Source organism: Pelodiscus sinensis, chromosome 20 (genome assembly GCF_052426305.1).
Source record: "Pelodiscus sinensis isolate ZL-2025 chromosome 20, ASM5242630v1, whole genome shotgun sequence".
Classification (NCBI taxonomy): Eukaryota; Metazoa; Chordata; order Testudines; family Trionychidae; genus Pelodiscus; species Pelodiscus sinensis.
In genome coordinates, this window is record NC_143071.1 from 15,498,904 (window position 1) to 15,525,152 (window position 26,249).

At 41.0% G+C, this 26,249-nt stretch overlaps 1 protein-coding gene across 8 annotated transcripts in view; it reads left to right on the forward strand.

Moving 5' to 3' along the window:
• The window catches only part of MBTD1 (mbt domain containing 1), a 65,662-nt gene that overhangs the window by 20,680 nt on the left and 18,733 nt on the right, over window positions 1-26,249 (forward strand). For 6 of the 8 annotated variants that reach the window (XM_006125129.5, XM_006125125.4, XM_075903801.2 and 3 more), the window contains exons 4-13: window positions 3,568-3,682; window positions 3,779-3,864; window positions 15,084-15,201; window positions 16,722-16,856; window positions 17,364-17,452; window positions 18,411-18,645; window positions 19,996-20,051; window positions 20,335-20,439; window positions 21,453-21,600; window positions 25,776-25,858. In XM_006125129.5, the coding sequence (XP_006125191.1) occupies window positions 3,568-3,682; window positions 3,779-3,864; window positions 15,084-15,201; window positions 16,722-16,856; window positions 17,364-17,452; window positions 18,411-18,645; window positions 19,996-20,051; window positions 20,335-20,439; window positions 21,453-21,600; window positions 25,776-25,858 (1,170 nt within the window). The remainder of the gene's footprint in view (window positions 1-3,567; window positions 3,683-3,778; window positions 3,865-15,083; window positions 15,202-16,721; window positions 16,857-17,363; window positions 17,453-18,410; window positions 18,646-19,995; window positions 20,052-20,334; window positions 20,440-21,452; window positions 21,601-25,775; window positions 25,859-26,249) is intronic. The other 2 variants (XM_075903802.2, XM_075903804.2) reach the window with 1 other exon arrangement.

Here is a 26,249-nt window from a genome sequence, read left to right on the forward strand (position 1 = left end):
ATAAGTGTCAAGGAACAAATCTTGTGCTCAACACCTAACCAGAGTGGATTACAGATATATTGAATGGAATGACAGGAAACGAGTTTCTGCTGCTTCATCAACTGAGTAGCCAAAATAGTTTCTGTGGGCCACAGGCCAGGGCAGGTGGATGAAAGGAAGATCTGTGCTGTGGCTATTGCTCTGGTCCACTTGTGCCTTACATGGTGCTGTTCAAGGAATTCTTATGGTGCACTTTGTGTGGGTATTTAGGACATGTCTTTACTACGGGTTGGATCGAGGGAGCAGTAATCGATCCAGCGGGTGTTGATTTATCATGTCTAGTATAGACACAATAAATTGACCACCAGTCGCTCTCCTATCAACTAGAATGAGACCACTACAGGAGTTGACAGAAGAGTTTTTTCTGTTGATACAGGGTGGTGTGGGCTCTGTGGTAAATAGATTGAAGATCTGTTCATTTGAGTTATGCTACTAACAACAGAAATTGCGTAGCTTAGATTGCCCTGTCCCTATAGTGTAGACTTACCCTTAGGTTCATTGTGCAGAGGAATTAAAGAAACTCTGTTACCATGGTCACAGTGCACTTGCAGTGGAAAGAGGTTTTAAATGTGTGTGCCCAAGGACAATGGGGGCACAAAGGGTCACATGCCCCCTCCCCAAACAGCTGCCCAGGGGGGCTCAGGGCTACGGGCAATTGGGGGAATTAGTGAGGGCCTGGTGTGGGATTAGTGGTGGGGGATGGGGGAAGAGGTGGAACCACCCCATGCACTCACCAGCGACAGGAAGCAGAGTGACATGGCTAGGGATTATGTGTATGTGAGAGACAATGGTAGGCTATAACCTTGATCACTTGCTACCTGAGGTTTCAGCCTCTTTATCTGTGTTATTTTTATAACACAACCATGCTAATTAACATTTGAAATAAACCAAATTAACAAAGGAGGGGGGAAGAATGAGAATTAAAACATAGAATCATAGAATACGAGCACTGGAAGTGACCTCGAGAGGTTATCAGTCCAGTCCCTTGCCCTTATGGCAGGACCCAGTACTTTGTAGACCATCCCTGATAGACATTAACCTATTCTTAAATATCTCTAGAGATGGAGATTCTACAGCCTCCCTGGGCAATTTATTCCAGTGTTTAACCACCCTGACAGTTAGGAACTTTTTCCTAATGTCCAACCTGAACCTCCCTTGCTGCAGTTTAAGCCCATTGCTTCTTGCTCAGAGGCCCGGAAGAACAATTGTTCACCCTCCTCCTTGTGACACCCTTTTAGATACCTGAAAACCGCTATCACGTCCCCTCTCAATCTTCTCTCTTCCAAACTAAACAAGCCCAGTTCTTTCAGTCTTTTTTCATAGGTCATGTTCTCTAGACGTTTAATCATTCTTCATGCTCTTTTCTGGACCTTCTCCAATTTCTCCACATCTTTCTTGAAATGTGGTGCCCAGAACTGGACACAATACTCCAACTGAGGCCTAATCAGCGCAGAGTAAAGCAGAAGAATGATTTCCTGTGTCTTGCTTTCAACGCTCCTGTTAATGCATTCTAGAATCATGTTTTCTTTTTTTGCAACAGCATCACACTGTTCACTCACATTTAGCTTGTGGTCCACTATAACTCCTAGGCTGTGTCTAGACTGCAGGGTTTTTTCGAAAAAAGTAGCCTTTTTTTGAAAAAACTTCACCTGTGTCTAGACTACAGGCGCATTCTTTTGAAATTAAATCAAAAGAACGCGGCTCTTCTTTCGACGACGGTACTCCTTACTTCACGAGGAAGAATGCCTTTTTTCAAAAGTGCTCTTTCAAAAAAATGCAAACAGGGCTTTTTCGAAAGAGAGCATCCAGGCTTGCTTTTTCGAAAGTACTGCTTGCAGTCTAGACATAGCCCTAGATCCCTTTCTGCCATACTCCTTCCCAGACCATCGCTTCCCATTCTGTATGTATGAAACTGATTGTTCCTTCCTAAGTGGAGCACTTTGCATTTGCCCTTATTAAACTTCATCCTGTTTACCTGAGACCATTTCTCCAATTTGTCCTGATCATTTTGAATGATGACTCTGTCCTCCAAACCCCGCCTAGCTTGGTATTATCTGCAAACTTAATAAGCGTACTCTCTATGCCGATATCTAAATAGTTGATGAAGATATTGAACAGAACTGGTCCCAAAACAGACCCCTGAGGAACCCAACTTGTTATACCTTTCCAGCAGGATTGTGAACCATTAATAACATGCCAAAGTTAAAACTGCAGGGCTGCTTAAGAATATCTAATTTGAGAATAAAATGACAGAAATAGCTTAGCCAGTGCGATCTGTGAAGCCAACAAATACTTTAGACTAAATGTATGGATTATTCAGATGCCACACACAGTGCTGGGGAGGGACACAAGGGGGGGCACATGACTGCCCCCCATGACTCTTTCTCACCACCCATAGCCAAAGGGAGGGGCCCAACCTCTTGGTACCTCTGCCCTGCCTCTTCCTGCCCATCCCTCCCCTATTCCATTCCTTCCCCCAACCCCTGCCTCTACTCTACCCCCATTCCACCTCTTCTTCCAAGTCCCTTCCCCCTAGTGATGCGATCCAGAGGACTAGTAGGAGGCGTGGTGCTGGCAGCCCTACTTGTACTCACTGGTGGCATAGCTGGGAAGTGGAGCAAACTGACCCCAAAGGTGAAAGTAAGCCCGTGTGTCCCAGTATGGCGCCCTGGTAAGAGACTGGCCAACTGGGGGCAGGGAACTGGATGCTCCCAGTGTAGTAACAAAAATTGGTTGTGTCACTACACCCTGAGCGCTGTGGTTACAGCACACCTGGGCTCCAACCCCGGTGCTCAGGCAGCTGGACAGTGCAGTTGCCAGCACCCCAGCCAGCCCCAGTGGCTGAGCCAGCTCAGATGGCATTGTGCTCACACTCTCAGCCCCGAACTCCCCACACACCACCGCACTCCTCTGCCCTGCGCCTCCTCACAATCTTCTACCCTGAGCCCTCTGCACTGCATCCCACACTCACATTTCTTGTCCTATCCCAACTCCCCGCCTCCTCCTGATGCCCCCCAAGGGGAGGTTGCAATATGACAGTTTTCTGTCAGAAATTTAAGTTACTTTTACTCCTGCTCACATGGGACTTCAACTGAAGTCTGCGGGCATAGACTAAACTGCTATGATATGGCCCTTTAGAATTAGATTTAGGATTCTGTCTGTCATCTTTTTGATCATTGCAGATGTCTAGTCGCTTTACCCATTATCTGTAGAACAGTAGCAGATGCTGTGTGCTGTGCAAGTTTCCATACCCAGGCAAAAATAATGTTTTGGACATTTCCTTGAGTCTGTTTTTTGTGTCTAAGTTTCATACTAATACCAAATGTGGCTCATGTGGTATTTGAATGGACAACTTCCACACTATGTTTTATTTGTTAAAATTGTTGCCTACCAGAATAGCCTTATGAGAGATGCATTTTGTTTACAAAATTAATTGTGTATTGTTCTTGTTTGTGAGAGGCATATTTTTTTGAAATGTCCAGTTGGTAGTTTTGAAAGGCTTTGTTTACTTAACTCTTATTATCCTAGGGTAAACCTCCAACTAAAAAGGCTAAAGTTCTTCAGAAACAACCTCTAGTGGCTAAACTAGCAGCATATGCACAGTACCAGGCAACGTTACAGAACCAAGTGAAGACTAAAACAGGTAACTGTGTATTCTAGAAATGAAACCAATTCTTGGCAACGTAAGATCTACTGTTCACCCCCATGCAGCTTCCTAAACACAATAACTTTCTTTTAGCAGCTGTCCCTGTGGAAGGTTTCAGTTGGGGTAACTACATTGCTAGCAATAATTTAACAGCAGCTCCCGTTACCTGTTTTAAACATGTAAGTATTCTCTGCTATTTTTTCTCTGCGGCATTTTATTTTTTATGCAAGAAACGGCAACTAAATCAGTTGCTTAATACTTTATCAATTAATTTAGCACTACGTTAATATTTAAACACTTTTTATTGAAAATTATAGAAGGAAATGTGCATGCCTTATTCTACTTGAAACCTTTCTGAATATTATCAGCCAATCCTGCTATATATGATTCAGGTTCAAAGTTACAAAATGGAAGGATGGTGAGTTAAGCCCATGGAAACTTATTTTTCACACATTCAAAGCACTATCATTGATTAGTCCAGATTTATAGAATCTAAGCCAATCTAGTTTGACACACAGTAATTGACAAAAATGAAAACTACCTAGTAGGCCAAGTCTGACCTCTTCTCAAAAGGTATACAATTGGTCCTTTGGATCTAGGTTTGTTTTTGTCCTATTTCTTAATCAAAATCTCACTATCATCTAAGTTATTGGGAGGGAAACAGAAAATTACTGTAGTTACAAAGATAAAACTGTTCTTCACTTTCTTTTTCTTTATTCATAGCATTATAGAAATACAAAAAGTGTTTATTTAGCCATTAAACAACTTACATATAAACTTCTGTTACCAGTATGACTTTTTTTTTTGTTCTAAGAGGCAAAATATTAAATTCGTATTTTAGATAGCATATGTATATATAGCACATTTTAGATATTTGAATCTTTAAGAACTCTATATGCAAATTGCATCCATATTTTTAAAAAATCTCTGTTGCTTCATGTCTGCAAATAAGCTAGTAAGACATTGTCGGTACAACTGTTTTGTTTTGTTTAAATGGAAATTGGGTTTTTGAGAGAGTGAAATGTTTCACAGAAGGCATCTGGCTTCTTGGGTAGCATCTGGTTTATTTTACTTTTGTATTGGAAAACTGAAAAAAAATATCAGTTGAAAACTAAAACTTTTAGTTTCTTTCATGAAAAGTCAAAATGTTATGTTGAAATTTTCAATGAAAATTGATTTATTTTGGTCTGCTAAGGGCAGAAAACAGGTGCTGGTTTTCATTTTCTCTATGGAAAATGTCAACTGAAAACATTTTCTGCCCATATCTAAAATTTGTGCAGGAGGTTGCAAGGTGTGGTGCTCTATCAGTTCCTAAGTCAGTGGGAACTGAGGGTAAACACCCCATGTTGAAATGAGCCCTTTATGCTTCCGGGCTTTGTTGCACTGAACAAAGCCCAGCTCTAGTGTCACTTTGTGATTCAGTGCCAAACTCCATGTGCTTGAACAAGTATTTCTTCATTCCAATGGAAAGACCTGTGTGTGTGTGTGTGTGTGTGTGTGTGTGTGTGTGTGTGTGTGTGTGTAAAATGGTATAAGTTGTGCAATAATGTACATTCTATAAAAAGTAATTTTGTTAATGCATTGTGAAAGGTAGTGTTAAGATGAGCCTGCTTCATTCTGTATTCTGGAACTGCTCAAGAATAATCTAACAGGCTTAGGAAAAATATGAAATAATTGCATGGCCTGTTCACAGTATTATGCTACTTTATTTTTTAAAGATTTCATTACATTTTGATATCCCACCGCTGCACAAATGAAACAGAATAGCACATTAGTAACTTAAAATACACACTATATTAATATTCAAACTTTATCCTGAATTTTACACAACATTTACAATATGCAGAGTGGTGACAGAGCTGAAGAACAATCCGCATGCTGCTACATAGGTACTTGTACCTAAAGTCTGTTTCTTCTTTCTGCCCTGCAGTGCTTTTGTACTCTTTTCCTTAAGTTCAACAGCATTCCTGAAGGGTTGCTTGTAGGTTCTCACTTTCTTGAGTCCTTGGGCATTGTTCAGTATACTGTAGGTCTTATTTGGTATTCAATTTTGCTCTACACTTCTTCAAAGAACATAGTATAAACTATTCATCAAAGAATCTGTAGGCATATCATTCCTCTGTTCTTTTTTGAACAAAGTCATCTTGTGATTTGTGGGATTTTTTGTTTGATTGGTTTTGGTTTGCTCTTTAAAATTATTATTTACCATGAGGATCATAGAATTTTTCTTTTCATAAATGTAAAAACAAAATAATCCCACATCTTTCACATATAGTAGGAAATATGCATTAATTTTTCTGCAACGGTACAGCGCCACTTGGGCTACTAGCTGTGGAAGCTGTGTGAATTTTTTTAATCACTGAGGTCACGTCTCTTTTTACTGGAGGATCGACGCTTTGGCGATCGATCTTCTAGCGTTTGGAAATTTTCCCCCATCAGCACTGGTACTCCTCACAATCACAAGGAGTAAGGGAAGTCAACAGAAGTGTTTCTCCTGTCGACCTCCCGCTGTGGGGCCACCCCAGAAAATCGGTACAAGGTACATCGACTCTAGCAGCACAATTCGCATAGCTGGAGTTGCATATCTTGCATCGATTTTTCTCTGTCCGTGTAAACCTCGCTTGAGTCACTTATGATAGATCGCTCAGAAACTGCACCCTGCATATGCTATTGCTTTCACCATTGGTAACACCAGGGGAACTGCATTAGTGCAGAAGAACACTTGCAAATTGTCTTAATGTTATACCAGAAGTCGTTTTTCTTCAGATTAGTGATTGATTTGTAGATGTGACAGCTGTTCCCATGGTGCTTCTAAGAACACCTGCCTTAAAGAATTTTTAAAAATCATATTATCCTACTAATTGCATCAATTTATTTTATTGAGTCTAATATATATTCCCTGGCATCAGAAAGTCTTTTAATCCGTAATAAGAATTTGTAACAAAAAGACAGACATAATACTTCTGTTTTTGTTTATCTGAAAAATGTGAGCACTGTTTTCTGTGTATTTCATCTTTTTAGTAGGATTGCTGTATACGTAGGTATCTTAATTCTTAACTAGGTTTGTTAACAAAAAATAAATTCTAAAAATACATGTGAGCTCTAACAAAGTGCTTGGTATTGCACGAGACGTTAAGAGGCCTGATTCTTAGAGGTTTGAAATACCTGCCACTCCCCTTAATGAGAGTTGAAATCTGAAAACCAGACTTCTTTTATTTAGGTGACTGACTTTTGGCAATCAGGTTTGAATATTTTGACCTTTTAAATCCTAGCAATCTCCTATGCCTAAAGTACATTAACATAGATCCGTAATCCTGATCTGTTGATATTTACTTATCACTTACATGTTTATAATTTATGGAGATAAATGCATTCCTCAGCCACAAAACCAAATTAAATACATGTAGGGTCTAACGCCATTCTTGTTAAGGTCAGTAAGACTAATCTAATGAGTAAAAAGTACTCAGGATATTAAAGGCACGTCTACACATCAGAGCTAAAGCCAAAATAAGATACGCAACTTGATCTACGTTAATTGCATAGCTTAAGTCGAAATAGCTTATTTCGGCTTTTGGCACTGTTTATACAGTAGGAAGTTCGAGAGAGTGCTCTCACTTCCCTTATTCCTCATAAAACGAGGGTTACAGGGGTCGGAGTAAGAAGTCCTCCAGCTCAACATTATTTTGATATTGTTGAAATAACTGCTTGTAGTGTCAATGCAGATTATGTTATTTTGGAATAACTTCAGTTATTCTGAAATAATACTGCTGTGTAGATGTACCTGAAGATTTTGTAGTATCTGTCTTTAAATTAGCTATTTGTTGAAAATATCTGGCTAGCTGGGTTCTAGCTGGTTCAGTGGGGCAAGGTTAAACAGCTAAGCTGTTACAGGTTGATTCTCTTTAGTCCGGCACCTGCAGGAACTGAACTGTGCCAAAAAATTTTTTCCAAGCTATGGGAGGTCAATATTGTAGGGAGTGGGTCTCTTCAGTTTTATTTCACTGTGGTGAATCAATGGAACAACGCTTGCAATGTTGCTTAATAATGAATGACTATACTGATACATCCTATATAAGCCTACGCCTAGCCAAAGTTTATCTGCTCTCTTCATAACAAAGTGTTAGGGTTATACAAATGTATTGTATTGCCACAAGGAAATCAGTAGATAAAGCATAAAAAACATGCTTACATTTAGCAGCATTTCCACTGCTTATTGGTCTCTTAAACAACATTTAGGGGGTAATTTAGAGCTAAATAACAGCACAGGACTTGTGGCTGTAAACAAACTATACGACGCTGTGGGAAACTTGACCACACCCATGATAAGCAGACAACCAACTAAGTAAAATCATGCCGGACCACAGATGTTGCTGGACCAGAGTGTGACAGACTAGAGAGGTTCAATCTGTATTAGATCCCATTTTGTCTTGATCATTTTGTATGGAAGTGCTTTTGTCTAATGGTTCAATAGTTCTCAGCAGTTCAAGTGTGCATTTGCCTTTCTCGGTGCTCAATATTTAATGCCTAATGTAAGGGTCTGTTTCCCTTTTGTGCTGTTTGCTTTAATAGAAGTTCTGTTTTGGGAATGGGTAAAATTTGGCTGGCTGGCCAGATGCAGCTTGCCACAACACCCTCGGCTACCAATGTCCCCCAGCCCAGAGTAACCCTGGCAGCCACAAGCCACTCAGTGGCCTGTAGCTGTGGCCATGTGCACACGTGAGTCAGGGTTCTGAGCGCTGGCCCTGTCCCCAGCACAATTCTTACTATGGTAAGCATCTCCTGGATAGAGCCTGCACCTGGCACCCATCCCCTTCTTCCCTCCCAAATCCCTGCACCAGGTTGCAACCCAATCCCTCTGAACCCCTTCCTATCCCCTTGCCCTTTGTCACAACCCACTCCCAGACTCTGCATCCCCTTCTGCATCCTCCCCTCAGGTCAGAATAGTCTTCTGCACCCAATCTCCATCCAAGACCATGCACTTCCTCCATTAATATCATAGAAGAATGCGGCCCTTGAATACTTAAGAAATTCTTGAAGTGGCCCCCCCATCCAAAAAAATTATTGCCTATCAGTGTTCCCTCTAAGTTGCACAGCTTCACAGGTGATTAATCAGTTCCGCCCAATCAGTCTGCTCTGTGCAAAGAGCCCTGAGCCTCTCGCTGGGGAGGGCGGGCTGATTAAATCACCTGTGAAGCTGAGCTGCTACACAGCTTAGAGGGAACACTGTTGCCCACCCTGTTCATTCTACCAGCACATGAAGAGGAAACTGTAATCTGTCGATGATGCTCATAATACTACTCTGCATTTCTGTATTGCCTTGTAGCCAAGGCGTTCAGTGTGTTTTTTCAAGCACTGTTCAGTCTCACTTACCTGCATCAGGCATGAATTGTACCCAGCTTGTAGGTGGAGAAACTTAGATGTGAAGATATGTCACCCGATACTTAATGCCATACAATGAGTTGGCAAAGCCTTGTATAAATAAAATGTGTGCATCTGGACTCTTTCCTGTAATCACTGAATCACGATCTTTCATGTGCCTCTTTTGTGTCTGATTAAGTGTGCAAAATCCAGAGCAATATTTAAATGCACTGGCCCTTTACAGCAGGGTTTGGGCCCACTTTGAGAGAGCTGCTAATGGGTCACTCCAGCTTGTTTACTTACAATCTCTGCAGCCACAGAGCCTTGCAGCTCCCTTTGGCTGCGGTTCGCCTTTTGCAGCCAAGGTGAGCTACAGGAAGTGGCATGGCCCGGGCCACTGCTTTCCGCAGCTCCCCTTGGCTGCAAACAATGAACTGGAGCCAATAGAAGCTGTTGCTGTAGAACTGGTAAGTAAACAAACTGAAGCAACCCGTTAGCAGCTCTCTATGGGTATGTCTACACTACCCCCCTAGTTCGAACTAGGGGGGGGTAATGTAGTCATACGGAGTTGCAAATGAAGCCCGGGATTTGAATTTCCCGGGCTTCATTTGCATGATCCCGGCTGGCGCCATTTTTAAATGCCGGCTAGTTCGGACTGCGTGCCGCGCGGCTACACGCGGCACGAACTAGCTAGTTCGGATTAGGCTTCCTAATCCGAACTAGCTGTACGCCTCATGGAACGAGGTATACAGCTAGTTCGGATTAGGAAGCCTAATCTGAACTAGCTAGTTCGTGCCGCGTGTAGCCGCGCGGCACACAGTCCGAACTAGCCGGAAATTCAAATCCCGGGCTTCATTTGCAACTCCGTATGACTACATTACCCCCCCTAGTTCGAACTAGGGGGGGGTATAGACATACCCTTAGTCGACCCACGGCCATAATTCCCTGTAAGGTGCGCGCCTACACAGGCACACACCTAGAATTTGAGGCCCACTCTCCTCTTCAACAGGGGAATGCAGTGGCTGCTCACCTGCTCTGCGGCGGGGCTGCATGGTGAGTAGCTACCCCGACCAGAAGCAGCAGGGCGGCCACCACGTGGCCCTAGCCCTAGCCCTAGCCCTAGCCCTAGCCCTAGCCCTAGCCCTAGCCCTAGCCCTAGCCCTAGCCCTAGCCCTAGCCCTAGCCCTAGCCCTAGCCCTAGCTTCAGCCCTTCCCCAGGGCTGGAGCTGTGGCCAGCACAGGCCGCGTGGCAGGTGGCGACAGCTCTGGTGGCCGGGGCCAGAGCTGCTGCATGGGAGCCCACGTGGAAGAGCGGTGGGGAGCTGGCACAGAAGCAGGCTGGGGGGGGGGGGCAAAGGCACCAGCCATCTGTGGTGAGGGGAGGTACCAGGCACAGGTAAATTCTGGGGCAAGGAAGGTGCAGGGTCGGACACAGGTCTCTGGGCAGTGGTGCTTAGGCTGTGGCCCTAGGTCCAGGTACTGGCTGTTTGTGCTTGGGGGTCAGATAGCATGGCTGTGACATATATACTGGTGGCATTGGGGGCAGGGAGGCAGATTGAAAGGCTGGGCACAGCTACAGGCTGTATATGGGGGTAGGCAGTTGGCCAGGCCTATGCAGGTACCAGCTGGCTGTGTGTGGTCCTGATGAGGGCGCACACAGTGTGTGTTTGGGGGCAGGGGCCAGCAAGCTGGGTGGTTTTCAGGGTGGGTGGGTGCAAGGTCATGCACCTTGTTAATTATCCATTTTTTAGTATTTTTTTTCTTACATAACAATTTAAACTATGTAATTTTGTTAGTAACTGGTGGGTGCCACAGTGGTACACATCCAAACAAGCATATGTGACGTCAATATTGATGCCCAAGACAAAACTCACTCGGCTCAAGGTTGGAGAATCTTAAAGGAAACACTGCCCTCAGCCCACTTTGAGAAACACTGCTCTACGGAAATTGTATTGTAGTATAACCCATCTTCACTAGGTAGGCTTTGTTTTTTAACTCCCATTTGAGATTTTTGTAAGTAACCTAAATTCTTGTTTAATTTTCCCTGATTTCCATAATGAGCTTCCATTTTTCCAATACTCAGAGGAAAAAAAATAGGGAGAGTGCCTCAAAATGTTCCTAGTGAGCGGAGAGAGCAAGGATAACTTTGAAATTCTCATCAATACTTGCTATTAGGCAACTTAATGAATCAGTATTCTTGTTTTTTTTCCCACCTTGTTGCCAATATAAAGGTCACAAATTTTATCTGTTGGTATAAGTTTCAAAATTCCTTTCAGATGAAAATTATTTTATCATGAAATATTTTCATTCTATTAAAAAGAAGTCCAATTGTTAGTTCACTTTGATTAAATGGGGCATTCTCAGTTTTTACACTAGGTGGCACGGCTGTGCTTCTAATTGTCCTTTCCCATCCTTTCTCTTGTTACCTTTTGTGTAGATACTATTTACACATAAGGTATCAGAATACTGTCCTTGCATATTTCAGGAATCAGCAGCATCTCTTGGCATTTAACATCAGAATCCTAGAAGCAGGGAATCCTGAAGGCATCATAGGCCTGGAGAAATCAGGTGTTTCTCCAACAGGGTTCTGTACTATTAGCTAGCCAAGCTGAAATGTTTATCATATAGGGAGTCAGCCGTTTTATCTTAGTTTGAATATGGATGGTGTCCAACAGGACCTTCCTGATTGCAACTTACCTTGCAGGGAAGGCGACTGACACTCACAGATAAACCCTCACGAGTGGTTTCTGGATCAGGAAGTGGGGAACCAGATCTTCTTTGATTGGGGAGGAACCTGAGGTGGATGTGTTCGTCATGAGTCTGAAAGGTAAATTTGTTCTTAGCTGTAAATTATGGTTCTGCTAGTTCATACTATGCCAATCCAGACTTCAGAGTTATCCCCCTTCCATTGAGCAGGTGAATAAGATTTAGCACTTACATGGTGCTTTTAGTTTGTTTTGAAAGCACTGTACAAATATTGACTAATCAGATGGAGAGAGAAGACATGAAGGAAGATGGCTATCATAGCCCTACGTTACCTAATCTTCCTCCCTTAACAACCCTCATTAGGTGAGAAAGAAAAGAGATATACAGTATATTAGATATATTGTATGCTGTCATTTAATACAGTAATAATATCTAGCTCTTATAAAGTATCATTACCCAGGATGGCGCTCTCTTCTTCTGAAGGGATAGCCATATGGATTGGTGTAGGAGAAACTAGCAGAACCACTGTTTTCACAGACAAGGACAAATTTAACTTTCTGCTATTTACCCCTATACCAATCCACAATTTAGAATTATAAAATCTTTGTGCCAACTCAGATATTGGTTAACCTGTGGAGAGGAGAAAGAAGGGAGCTGTGACCTTTCCAATACTTGATTTCTCTGAATCAATTAAAAATCTAAACTATTAATCAAACACAGTTTATTTTTAAACAAAAAGGCTGTGCACTGTATCAGATCACTTTGGACTCCTAGCTGTTTGGAGCCATCTGTAGTATACTGTAGTATTACAGGGTAACAGATTATCCATAAGATTAAGTTTTGAAAAAGCTTATTTTCCCCTTTTCTAAAAAGCCACAGGTGTAAACTTATGCAATAAAGGATATATAATAGGACCACACTGAAAACTACGTAGAGAAGAGCACCCTGAAAGTCAAAGTGAAAGAACAATATCTCAGAGCTGACTAAACAGTAGCTGGATTGGGTGATCATCCTAAATGGAGACTGCACTGTTTATACATAAAAAAGAAACTATCTTCCTTCAAGTTTATTCTCTGTGTCGAATGGCCAAAGAGAAAGCCCTACAGTCTAGAATGGCGTAGGAGACGTAGTAGAACATGAAGAAACCAGACTTCAAGAAAAAGAAATGGTCATATTTGTAATGGACATGTCTTCCCTTGCTGGGGAAAACAGTTCATGCATGTCTGTCCTCCAATACTTTGAATAGTAAAGGGTGTCCTGTGTAGTGATGAATATGATATTTGCTAATGCTAGGTGGCCGTACCTAGTCTCCAGCAGACTTGCACATTCTAAGTATTCAGAACTAGGGCAACTCTTCTTCCCCTTCCCTTCACAACTTGGCTTCTAAGAGGCTGGGGATTGAATACTGTGGTATTTTAAGTGAATTGTTCAAGTCCTTCTGTTTGCAAGGAGACTAGTAAAAAGGCATAGAGCCTTAAATGAAAGCTGTTTGTTGCCTGATGTGGTACAAAACAAGTAAATTCCTTCATTTGCCCACATAAAATCTGCTTCTATATTGACTGCACTGATCGGGGTGTGTTTTTCTCAATACATCTTTTGGTGTAGATTTGGCTATTCTGAATTTTCAAACATCTAGATACCTGTTTCTGGATAGTCTTTAGTTAAACCAGGACTTGCTGTCCTCTTTTAGAGGAAAAACTTAAGGCAATTCTATTTTCCTGTGGTATCAACACTAATCTCAATAACTAGATAGCTACTAGTTGAGTAATGTGATTAGCTGAAAGTTTTAACTTCTTACAGGGAAGATTCTGATTCTGTTGCTAATAAACATAGCTTAAGCATGTCACACACTTTTGGTGTTCTTACCGCATCACCTTTGAAAAGTCAGTTGTGGATCCAGTATCTTTTCCTTGTGCCCAACCTAATGAAACTTTTTCAAAAATTGAATGTAAAAGTCTCGTAGCACCTTACAGACTAACACAAAATGTAGATGGTATCATGAGCTTAAAGCAAATGATACCATTTACATTTTTGTTAGTCTCTAAGGTGCTGCAAGACTATTTGTTATTTTTTAAGGTTTAACTCTATGGGTACGTCTAGACTACATGCCTCTGTCACCAGAGGCATGTAGATTAGGCTACCAGACATAGTAAAATGAAGCAGCGATTTAAATAATTGCCGCTTCATTTAACTTTACATGGCTGCCGCGCTGAGCCGACAAACAGCTGATTAGCTGTTTGTCGGCTCAGCGCGATAGTCTGGACGCGCGGGTGTCGACATCAAAGCTATTTGTCAACCACCCAGGTAAATTTCATCCCAGGAGGTTTACCTGGGTGGTCGACAAATACCTTTGATGTCGACACCCGCGCGTCCAGACTATCGCGCTGAGCCGACAAACAGCTGAGAGCCGATAAACAGCTGATCAGCTGTTTGTCGTCTCAGCGCGGCAGCCATGTAAATTTAAATGAAGCGGCGATTATTTAAATCGCCGCTTCATTTTACTATGTCTGGTATCCTAATCTACATGCCTCTGGCGACAGAGGCATGTAGTCTAGACGTACCCTAAAAGTTTTGAATCTAAAAGGGACATTTGGCTTCTATCTACAATGAATAAAAACCGTTAAAGTGCATTCGGCTTTCTTCTTTTGTTGCTAATACCTCAGTCTAAATTTTCAAACCACTGTGGGAGGAATCCAGCTGTACAATTCCCATTGATATTCATGGGAGTCTGACTTAGCCTGCATCTTTCATTGTTCTTATCTGACAAGATGATCACTGGAAGGCCATGCGAAAGCCCATTCCTTGGCATGGGAATCACATGAACCAGTGGAAGATAAACCCCATCCTATTAAATCTACAGAAAAGATCTGAGGAGGATCCCTTCAGAGTTTTGAAAAGAAATGACTGCTATAGAGACCAAGGGCCAGATTGTGATCTGTGACACACACACAAATCCAAAGAAATTCCACTAAAGTCAGAGCTGCTGTGGATTTACAACAATGTCAGAGATAAAATTCTGGCCCTGGATTGAAACATGTTCTGGAATGATGCTGGGCTGAGAGTATGTATAACTTACTAGTGTTTGTGTTTTGCACCTATTAAATTTAGAGTCACAGAGCTGCTGAAATGTTCTAGCAGTATTAATTGAATAGCAAAATGCCTTGACTTCCAGAGAGACTTCTAATTCTCTAAAGATGTGTTTGTGTGTGTCATTTGTACTGAGTTTTTCCAGTTTTGGAAGGTCCTTGATCGGGCTTGAATAAAATAAACATGAATATTTCACGTTCAGATGAAACAGAGAGATGTAATATTTCCTCTCTAACTTAAATGACAGGCTCCCATGGGGACATGCTGGGGTGATATCTCAGAAGGCGTGCGAGTGGAAGTTCCAAACACGGACTGCAGCCTACCTACCAAAGTCTTCTGGATAGCTGGAATCGTGAAATTAGCAGGTTAATTTTTGTATTAAAATTTGTGGGATGATAAGTGTACTGGGGAAATTTAATTAAGCAATTCTTTTTTAAAAGCAAGAAGGATGTAGAGATACAAAGAAGCTATCAATACTGTCTGCGGCTCAATGTTTTCTATGAGGACTATACTCTGGTTGTGTTTGTGGGGGAGGGGTTGTTTTTAAGAGAGAAAAAGATTTTAGCTGAAAGTTGAATTGTGCATTTGAAGAAATAACTCTGAACCTGCTCCTCCTCCAGTTGTAGTCAATAAGAATGATTTGGCAAAAGGAATGTTGCCCTGAGGCCTGGCCATTCTGGGAGAACTGAGCCGTGACCCCTTTGCCCAGGAGCCTAGCAAGTACCCTGCTCAGAGCTATCACACTAAGGCTGCTTCTACATTGGCATGATTTTGCACAAATACTTTTAACGGAAAAGTTTTTGCGTTAAAAGTATTTGCGCAAGAGAGCGTCTATACTGTCATGTGCCTTTGCGCAAAAGATTTGCTTTTGCGCAAAAGCATCCGTGCCAGTGTAGACGCTGTCTTGTGCAAGAAAGCTCCGATGGCTATTTTAGCCATCGGGCTTTCTTGCGCAAGAAATTGATGTTACCTGTCTACACTGGCCTCTTGTGCAAGAACACTTATGCAAGAGGACTTATCTGTGAGCGGGAGCGTCGGAGTATTTGCGCAAGAAGCACTGATTTCATACAGTAGAACATCAGTGTTCTTGCGCAAAATCTTGCCAATGTAGACACAGCCTAAGTGAAATGTTGTAAGGTGTTATAGCTGTTTCCTGTTTTGTGCTGTAGGCCTTCAGCTCCAGCTGGCTTCAATGAGAGCTAAATGTGCTTATAACTTCAATGCACTGGATTCTAAACTAGTTATTTAGCAAATGTCTATGTAAAAGTTTCCAGTATCAGCAGTTTCTTTTGAAGGCACTTTTCAGGACAAACAGATTATGTATGAATTTTTGTCCTTGCCAGAGTAATAAGGGAGAGAAAAATTCCCACCTGCTGAGCTTTCAAACTCCTCAGCTTTACTGCTATTCAGGTGTTTTGCATTGGCCCAGATTTCAGGGAAGAGCTTCCTCACATTATGCATCATTCAAGATCAGAAAATAAGAAATCGAATAGCTTCAGATCAGTAAACTTGTAATTCCACTACTGATCTTCTTTCTTAGTAAAAAGCCAGGTTAACTTAATATAAAGTTAAAGGTCACATAGCTAAACACTGAAAAGTCGAGGACTGTGTACATTACGGTTGAACACACTGTTGTATTGCATATACAGATGTAATCTTTAATAATAGGGTCACATACTATATATCAAATATGATATACAGTTTTTCCTGCCCTATGAAATACATATGAAATCTCACAGCATTTTTATTCTTAAAGTCCAGCAAGGTGTCTTCTAACTTATATAATCTGAAGAATTCAGTGGACATACGTTATACTAGGTACAATATTATTAATGGTTATAACCACTCAGCTATAGTTTTTAAACCTGGAATTGCTCTCTTTCAGGTTACAATGCTTTGCTAAGATATGAAGGGTTTGAAAATGATTCAAGTGTTGACTTCTGGTGCAACGTCTGTGGGTCTGACATCCACCCAGTTGGTTGGTGTGCAACTAGTGGGAAGCCTTTAGTCCCACCTAGAAGTATGTAAATATTGGCATTCCTGATTCAGTAGCAGAGATTGTAATCTTATGCCTTTTATATTTAACTGAATTTATTGTGATTCAGGTAACCAATTTGATGTCATTCTTATTTAGGAATCATATCTAAATCTCGTTGCCTACAGGTCAGTGAGGAGCTGATCCTATAGCTTTTTGCATGAAGTATCCCTTACTTGTGTGAATAAGAGTGTTTAAGATCAGGTCATAAGTATAAAATTAATCAGTTGTTAAAGCGTACTCTGTTTTATTTAACTAGTCTTTTTTAAAACCGTAGGTCACTTTCTGCCCCTAGATAGGCACACACGTGTTTGTAACACTAAGAGCAGGATTCTGCTGTTAAAACTTTTGATACGTTTTAATTATTCTGATGTTTTCATTCAGTATTTTAAGTAATTTAATATTGTTTTACAAATACTGACTTTCTATTTGTGTCTCTAATAGATTAACTTAATTAGTAATCATTGACTTTTCCCCCTTCATTTGCAACAGCAATCCAACATAAATACACAAACTGGAAAGCTTTTCTAGTGAAACGACTTACTGGTGCCAAAACTCTTCCTCCTGACTTTTCTCAGAAGGTAAGTTGATTTGATATAATTATAAACGATGTAATATAAACACAAGTTCACTATTGTATGAGGAATTGAACTGTTTTGCAATGGCACTTTGGCCCCTCTTGTGGGGGAAGATAGAACTGCAGCTACTCTTTTCCTTACCTTTTCAGTGGTTAGTGCAGGAGCAGGGTTGCAGTGGATGTGGGTTACATGGAGTGGGTGGGGGGACAGAGTTGGTGGAAGGAGAGGCTAGCGTGCTAGAGGCAGGCTGTGGCCAGAAGATGCTTACATGGACAGCTCCCAGCCAGAAGCCGTGCCCAGCAGGTTACTTAGCCAGGCAGATGCCCATGTGTGCTGCTCTGAATTCTGCGAGTCCAGGAAGCATAAGGGCCTACTTCATGTGCTGCCTCCCCTGCAAATAGGCAGCTCCTATTAGTCGGAAACCTTCCTTTTCCCCCTGGATTCACAGCATCCAGAAAGCTGTTTTTAGAAGTGTGCTGGGGTGGGCAGAGGCTTCCTCTGTGCTTGAGAACCAGATCTGATGGCTTGGTGGGCCAGATTCGGTGCATGGGCCATGTTTTGCCTGCCCAATGGGAGAACTTCTGAGTCCAAGCTTGTACTTTGGATATGTAGGAAAAATAAGCAAAAACTGATTTGTCTTGATCTCACATTATAAATTAATTTTTTCTGTAAGGTACCTGTATCAATTACTGATGATCTAGCCAACTCCCATTAAAATCAATGGAAACTCTCCATTAACTTCAGGGAGAGTTGGATCAGGGCCTTCCTTACCTAATATAGCTGTACTTTTTTAATGTATCTTTTTGGGGGAAATTCACTTTATGGATCTTGCCGTTATTACATCGTCCTGATACAGACAGGAGAATATTTTCATGAAGGTTTTTGCAGCAGAGAAACAGACTGACTTTAGTGGAAGGTGCTTTAATAGCAGATGACTAAACATTTCCCCTATTATTTTAAGGTGTCAGAAAGTATGCAATATCCTTTCAAACCTTCCATGAGAGTAGAAGTTGTTGACAAAACCCATCTCTGTCGAACACGGGTAGCAATTGTAGACAGTGTAATTGGAGGACGATTAAGATTGGTATATGAAGAAAGCGAAGACAAATCTGATGATTTCTGGTGCCATATGTACAGCCCACTCATTCATCATATTGGCTGGTCCCGAGGTATAGGACATCGCTTCAAAAGATCTGGTAAGCAGCTTGTGTTGCAAAGGTACCTTGCTGGCAGTAGTAGCTGGGTAGAGTCTTACTTGATGGCTGCTTATTACAGTGATTTAGCTAAAAGGAGCAATCTGGCTGAATGAAACTGCTTCTAATTCAAGTAGTTACGTCTTCATTGACACTTGATCTCCATTCCATGTGGTTTAGTTAAAAAGTGTTTCCTTTTGGAAGAGCTACAGTAAACTATAGTGAGGTACCGTCCTTGAGACTGTATCTAATGTTAACATAAGCAATGTTAACATAAGCAATAGTAAACAAATGGCTTCTGTGCACAAAGCCCAGTGTTCTATGTAGTTACTCTGTCTTGCTGCTGGCACCCTGGAATTATATACCACTCCTCCACCAGCTACCACCATCCACGTGATACAGTAAAGTCAACACGGGTATCGCTTGTATTATAGATTTAATTCAGATTATTTTGCTCTGACCTCAAGCTTTTTGGTATGCTTCATATTTTTGTATGGCAGCATGTAATTGCATTGCAGAAGTTATCAGGCAGAAAAGGTGGAGTCTGACATGTTTTATATCACCTAAAACCAAAACATTTCTACTTTTCAAATATTTTGTGATCTTCTTAATGATAAATTAACATTGTCTGTTGCTAAGGTATTTTACTCCTTTGCATGTAAACCACTCATCTGCAACATAGAACAGGAACAAAAAAGCTCCATGTTGCACTAGCTTTGGACACTAAAATATCAGTATTTTTAATGGTTGGAAACCTTGATTGAAATCAATTTAAAAATAAAAGGGAAGCAGTTAAAAGAAATCATGCTCATGGCTGCTTTCTGGAAGTTCATGTAAGAGGTTGTGTACAGAACTGCTGGAATTCATTTAAGAGAAGAGGCTCTAATCAGGGATGGCAAACTGCTGCAAACATCAGGTTGCTCCTCTGCTCTAGTACCTTATCAGAGCTATGGCTCTCACGACACTAAAAAAGAAAAAAATTACAAGACCAAGAATATCCAGCACAAAATGAGTAATAAAGAGCATGACTACAATACCAAAATGTTCTAAATCACAATTAAATTATATTAAGCCTTGACGTTAGTGATGCATGTAAGTCTTCCAATTTGTCAGTTTCCTGCTTTAACACTAAAAACTTCTCAAAAGTGTGTATGCATTTCACTCCAGTGCTGCCTTCTATGTAGTAGTGTTTCTGTGAATGCTCTCAGATCCTTTGTCTATCAGTGTCCTCAAAATACACAAAGTGCACAATGTGGCAACTACCCTCAATGAATCAGTGTTTGGGAAAAGGTTCAGTTTTTTAGAGGGATTTTTGTCTCTTCATAAATATTTATGTATGTAATTCCCTTGTAGATATTGCAAAGAAACAGGATGGACACTATGATGCCCCACCACATTTATTTGCTAAGGTAAGATTGTTTACTAAGAGTTGGAAGAGGAATTTTTCATCACTGGAAGACACAAAGCATAACTGAGAAACTACACCAAATTACTGCACAAAGGTCTCTCGTTACTGGAACTTACTTCTTTAAATGCTGTTAGGCATTTTGATGCGATCAAAACAGCCGGAGTTGGAGAGGTATTTTGTTCTTTTTGCTGCAAATCGTTTCATGGGTGTTATGTTGTTGTCTTATAAAAAAGTTGTTCTTGTCATCTCAGCAAGCTATGTAATGCTGTTGTGTGATTCAATAGGTAAAAGAAGTAGATCCAAGTGGAGAATGGTTCAAGGAGGGAATGAAGTTGGAAGCTATCGATCCCTTAAACCTGTCTGCAATATGTGTTGCAACCATTAGGAAGGTGAGGGAATATATATTTTTTTTGGGGGGGGGGTTGGGCATGAATCTATTGAACTAGTTTCTAGCCTTCTCTATTGAATACTGCGGCTAAAACAATAAATAATAATAAAAGCTGATATTTTATTTTAAAAAAGATTTTAAAAAAGCAACCAATGTGTCAGTCAGTAGCATAGACACTGGCCTGCTTCTTCCACCTCTCCACCCCTTCCAATAAAAGGGCAATGTGTACAATTTGTGATTTCTTCTCAATTGTTTCCATGAATTAGCTGTTTGTCTGTTACTGCGGTATTAAGAATGATGGGTACAGAGACAGATGAAATGTACCTGTATGGACATTCAAATTCCTGCCTGAAGTTTGATCGACCAACAGAATACCCGACAAATTTGTGCCATGGAACCTCTTGTTAATTCTCATTTGGCTGTTTTGCAGACAATCTAATCCTCCACAAAAGAGCCTCCCCTTACCTATCTGCAGTTTATTACTATTTATTACATGTGTATACATTTTAGAGGATTGTATTTTTAAAAATTGCTTGTGGCTGAAAGAAGTACTGGCAATGCAAAATCTGGGCAATAGACTTTTTTTAAAGTAGCTTTGGAGAATGCATCTGCCCCAGAATGCTCCTGCCAGTGTTTTTTGTTTTGCAGTTAACATTTTTTTGGTTCACCTCCATTGCTATGTAAAAGACCCTCATAAACTGCAAAAGAAATTACCTATATCAATATAGAGGGAAACTGATGTACACACAGTATTGCCCAATGCACAAAGGAATACATCCTGAGAGTCGCTAATCTCTCTCTTCTATTAATGTTGCCAGTTAATGATCGTAATAGCATATCCAATAAAAAAAATTGGAGAGATGTGACTTTTTTTAAGTTGTGTCCCTTCTACGTATGTTGCTTATAACTTGTTTGATTTCTTATTCTGCTTTGCAACGTGACATACATACTTTCTAACCTTCCCTTCACAGAGCATAAAGTGCTTAATGTAATATATTGGTTTTATTTACAAAGGTATTAGCAGATGGTTATCTTATGATCGGGATTGATGGCTCAGAAGCAGCAGATGGGTCGGACTGGTTTTGTTACCATGCCACCTCCCCTTCTATTTTTCCTGTTGGTTTCTGTGAAATTAATGCGATCGAGCTAACTCCACCCAGAGGTACTTATATGATTCTGGTCAATTTCTGTTTTGATTATTTTTCAGTAGTATTGTATATAATCAAACTCTTGGTTTCTTAGATCATTTTGCAGTGTTCATGTCATTTTCAAAGCCATCTTTATTTCCAACAAACTTCAGCGTTTCTTAAAAATAGTCTGAGACAGAGATGTCAAACTCAATGTATAGAAGAGTTCCGATTAAATGTTTGTTTAATTCAAGGGCAAATAAAATGGGCGGTGGATGAGTACACAGAGATTTAAGGTATCATATGACCATTATGGAACTAAACTTACTGAGTAAAATTAGTTGTATTCAGCATCAGTCACTGGGAGTGGGAAATATGCAGGACACTTTTAGAACTATGTCAAGGATATCAATTTGAGGGAGTCTGGGCCAGCCCAGAACTGAAACTATGATACAGCCATTGTCCAAATTAAAAGCATTGTAAAATGTTGGTGATCAATCAGGCATGATGAGTTAGTCTCTCTGGCTAAAATGCACATAAATTTATTTTTCATATCCATTGGGGTGGAAGGGGTTTATTTTTTGAACAAGGCCTAAGGAATGGTTTTTGCAAGCACAACTGTCTGAACACTCTCATGTGTCTGTAGGTGGTTTTTTCTTGCCCTTCAGCTCTAAACTATTACATTTTAACGACCATAGGTAATTGCATTGTACAGGTTGGACCTCCCTGGTCTAACACCCTCAGGCCCTGACCAGTGCTGAAGTAGGGAGCTTGCCAGACCAGGACAGGCCAATTCCAACCAACCCCACTGCTGACAGACTCTGGGCTCTCCCAAGGTCTGTCAGCAGACCATGCCAGGCTCTCTGCACCAGGCCCTCTGTCCCCAGGGCTGCTGCCAGGGTCCAGGCTCCATGGCCAGCCCCAGGGCTGGCACCAGGCTCCTAGGGCTCTCTGGTCCAGGAGTTCTATAATCTGGCAACATCTGTGATCCTGACGGACCAGAGAGGTTCAATCTAGGGATGTAAGCGATTAGTTGAGTAGCCGACTACCTGATTAGCATAGGCTTATCAGGTAGTCCAGTGACTACTCAACTAGTCGCTTCCCACCCCCCACTGCCTCTGTATCAGAGGCAGCAAGGGGGTGAAGAAGCAGGAGCCAGTGCTGGGGGAGCTGGTTCTGCCCAGCACTGTCTCTCTGGTGTGGGAGGAGCAGGTGAGGCAGAGCCACAGCAGTCTTGGGGGCAGTGTGCTCCCGGACTGTTGAGTCCCAGCTTGCAGCGCCCCTGGGAGCTAAGCCCGCTGCAGCTCTGTACTTTAAATGTGCACTTAAAGCACAGAGCTGCAGTAGGAGCCCCTCATCAAATAGTCAACACAAATTCCATCAACTGCTTGATTAGTTAGTTAACCGATACTTAACGTCCCTAGTTCAATTGGTAGAAGATGGTAGGTCCTCAGTGTTTCTTTCGGTTTGTTTTTGGTTTCATTTTTTTTTTAAGGTTTTTTTTTTTTTTTTTTTTTTTTTTTTTCTGTCCCTATTCATTAAAAATATCTAAATGATTGGAAGGAAAAAAGAAAAGCCTATGTACTGCTTTAGTGCAAGCTGCCATTGACAGTAATTGCAGAGATTTTCTGAATACATGATAATGACAATTGTACCTGCAACAAAAAGAAAAAATACTTTATAATGTCCCCATTTGCTGACATGAATCTGTTGGCTTTTAGCATGTGGAGAATCCATAGCTTGAGCAGATTTACTCTTGGTTATTGGATCTGTAAACTCAGTGGAATTACTACAGAGAAAATCATGGGGATAATCTGAACTGGCAAAAACATATAGTCCATCCCTGTGCTTTACAAAAAAAAGAAAAGCTTTCTGCCCTTCTCCAAAAAAATAAGAAATTTTGTCTATACACACTTTGATAAAAACAGACTATGGACAGTACACAGCATGATAAAAGATGCCTGTCTTTGAAGAATCCTGAGTAAATGTTATTCCTTAATCACTGATTCTACCACAGATAATCTGTTGATTATCATTTAATAAATTGTATTGCTTGTATCTTGGCATTTCTCCTCCTTTTTTTTGCTTTCATCTGCCTTTCTCCCTTTAGTATTCTCTAGGACAGAATTAACATGTTAATTTTTCTAACATGTTAATCGCAGTTGTTAATGCTGTGCTGCCCCTTTGAAGTGCTGCTCCATTGTTTCAAAGGAACAGCGCAAGTGGAGTCGGGGATCAGCTGGAGTCCCTAGCTGATCCCCGGCTCCAGTGTTGCAAAGCCCCTTTGAAACACCAGAGTGGCACTTCAAAGGGGCTCTGCAATGTGGAGCCGGGGATCAGCTGGGCAGCTCCACTTGCACTGCCCCTTTGAAGTGCCATTTTGGTGCTTGAAAGGGGCAGCACATTAGGAGCCAGGGATCAGCTGGAGTCCCCACCTGATCCCAGGCTCCTAATGTGCTGCCCCTTTAAAGCTCCAAAACGGCACTTCAAAGGGGCAGTGCAAACAGAACCCTTTGAAGTGCCACTCTGGTACTTCAAAGGGGCTTTGCAACAGTGGAGCCAAGAATCAGCTGGGGACTCCAGCTGATCCCTGGCTCTGTTTATGCTTCCCTTTGGAAATGCTGCCATGGCGCTTCCAAGGGGCAGTGTTGCATGGAGCCTGAGGTCAGCTGGGGACTCCCGCTGATCTCGGGCTCCATGCAGCACAGTGGCGTTTCAAAGGGGAGGTGCATGCCATTAATTGCGATGAAATTTTGTAATCACACAATCACATGATTAAATTTTTTAATCTCTTGACAGCCCTAGTATTCTCTATAGCAATCCTGTAGAGAATTATTAAATCGCGTTCGGTTTAGTAAAACTTAATTTTATGAAAATGACTAACAGCAGTAAGAATGTTGTGTAGAAAATTAACCTTCAGTAGGTTAATGCATTTGCTTCAGAAATAATGGAATATAATGATCTTAGCACCCATAATACCTATGAGAGGTGTATTCTAGTGACTAAATTTCAGAGCTGGGAATTGGAAGTCCTGAATTCCAACATTAACTTTGGCATGGACTTCCTCTGTGTCTATTTTTCCCATAGTCTTGTTGTGAGGACAATTTAGATAACATTTGGTTTAAAAAAATGAATGCGTATGTCAGAAGATCTCTGCATGCTAACCAAAAAACCCCAAACCTTATCTGCACCTCTTGCCCTGTTATCTTGATGATTCTGCAGCCAATCAGATATGTTTATTCGTGTGAATTTGACTTGCTGCCACCTTTTCCATATCACCATGTTAGCTTGAAATTTTACTCTATGAAAAAAGTGGCCTTAAACCCATAGGGTTCAATCCTGTTAGATGGGCAGTGCTCTCAGCTCCAAGTGAAGTTACTGGAAGATGAGGATACTTAGCACCTCCCAGGATTGGGACTGTAGTTCGTTGCTGAAGTTTAATTACATATCAGAGTAATGTAGCTCTTTCGTATTGAGCTCTGATCTTAAGTGGCAGGTTGGACTAAAACAGTGGCTCTCCCTTTTTTATTCTGCACCCCACTTCAAGTGAGATCCTATGAGAATTCTCTTTCATCCCACCACTCCAAGACCCTATCACCTTGTTTTTCAGAATGTGTAATCCTGTAGACCATCAAAAAGAAATCTGCAAACTATTGTTGCTCCAAGGGCCAAAATTTGAAGGTTCCTAGTCTAAGAAACCATAGGCAGGGAAAAGTTACCCCAAAATAGTTCTCTCTGTCCCATGCAAATTCAATAGAATAAACAAAGTTAACATGTTACTAAGAAACAGTTCTCTCTCCTGTAGTTTATAAACCCTTCATTGCCTCTGTTGCTCCTTTTTCTAACCTTATTATCTAGGACCAGGTTTTTAAAACTTTATTTCAATGATTGTGTGTTAGCCATCTTTCCCAAATATATCCAACTTTCCAAGGATAAAATTATTTTTTCCCACAGGAAAGAGTAGATGATTTTGCAGACATTTCTTTAATTACATCATTGTAAAAAGGCTGTTAGAACATTTAAAGGTATTTTCTTCTCTGTTTGATTTGTGTGAAACCCAATATGGAGCAAAAACTCAAATTGAGAACAATATTTTTATATTAGTGTCTAACTTCTTTGTCTTCAAAGTGACAATGTAGCACTAATAGTGTTGTTTTTAAATGAACTAAGTTTACAGTTCATGTACGAAGGTACTATTTAAAATTCACAGGTTATGCAAAACTCCCTTTCAAATGGTTTGACTACCTCAGGGAAACTGACTCTATAGCAGCACCTGTAAAACTCTTCAATAAGGTAAGATAAATCATTGGTAAAGTAACTCCATGGCATGTATGCTATTTACAGTGGATTTTGTGCTGTAAATTCCTGCCTGCTTGGTCCCATGAGGTTAACTCTTCAGCTATCTTAAATATGTTTCTTTACTTATGTGCTAATTGTTCTGGAAACACAGAGACAGTTACTTTCAAAATCCATTTGAGTTTGCTTTGAAAAATATCTAGTAGAAATAGAGGGAAATTGTTTATTAGAAATGGAAAACATTTGTGTGCATTCAGACTCTGGAAAAAAATCTTACTATGGAACAAAATGGGAAAATAGTCAATGACATAAATAATAGCTTGGTATTTCATCATGTCAACTTTGACCATCTGAATAATGCCACTTTAATTTTAAGTTGACTGAACAT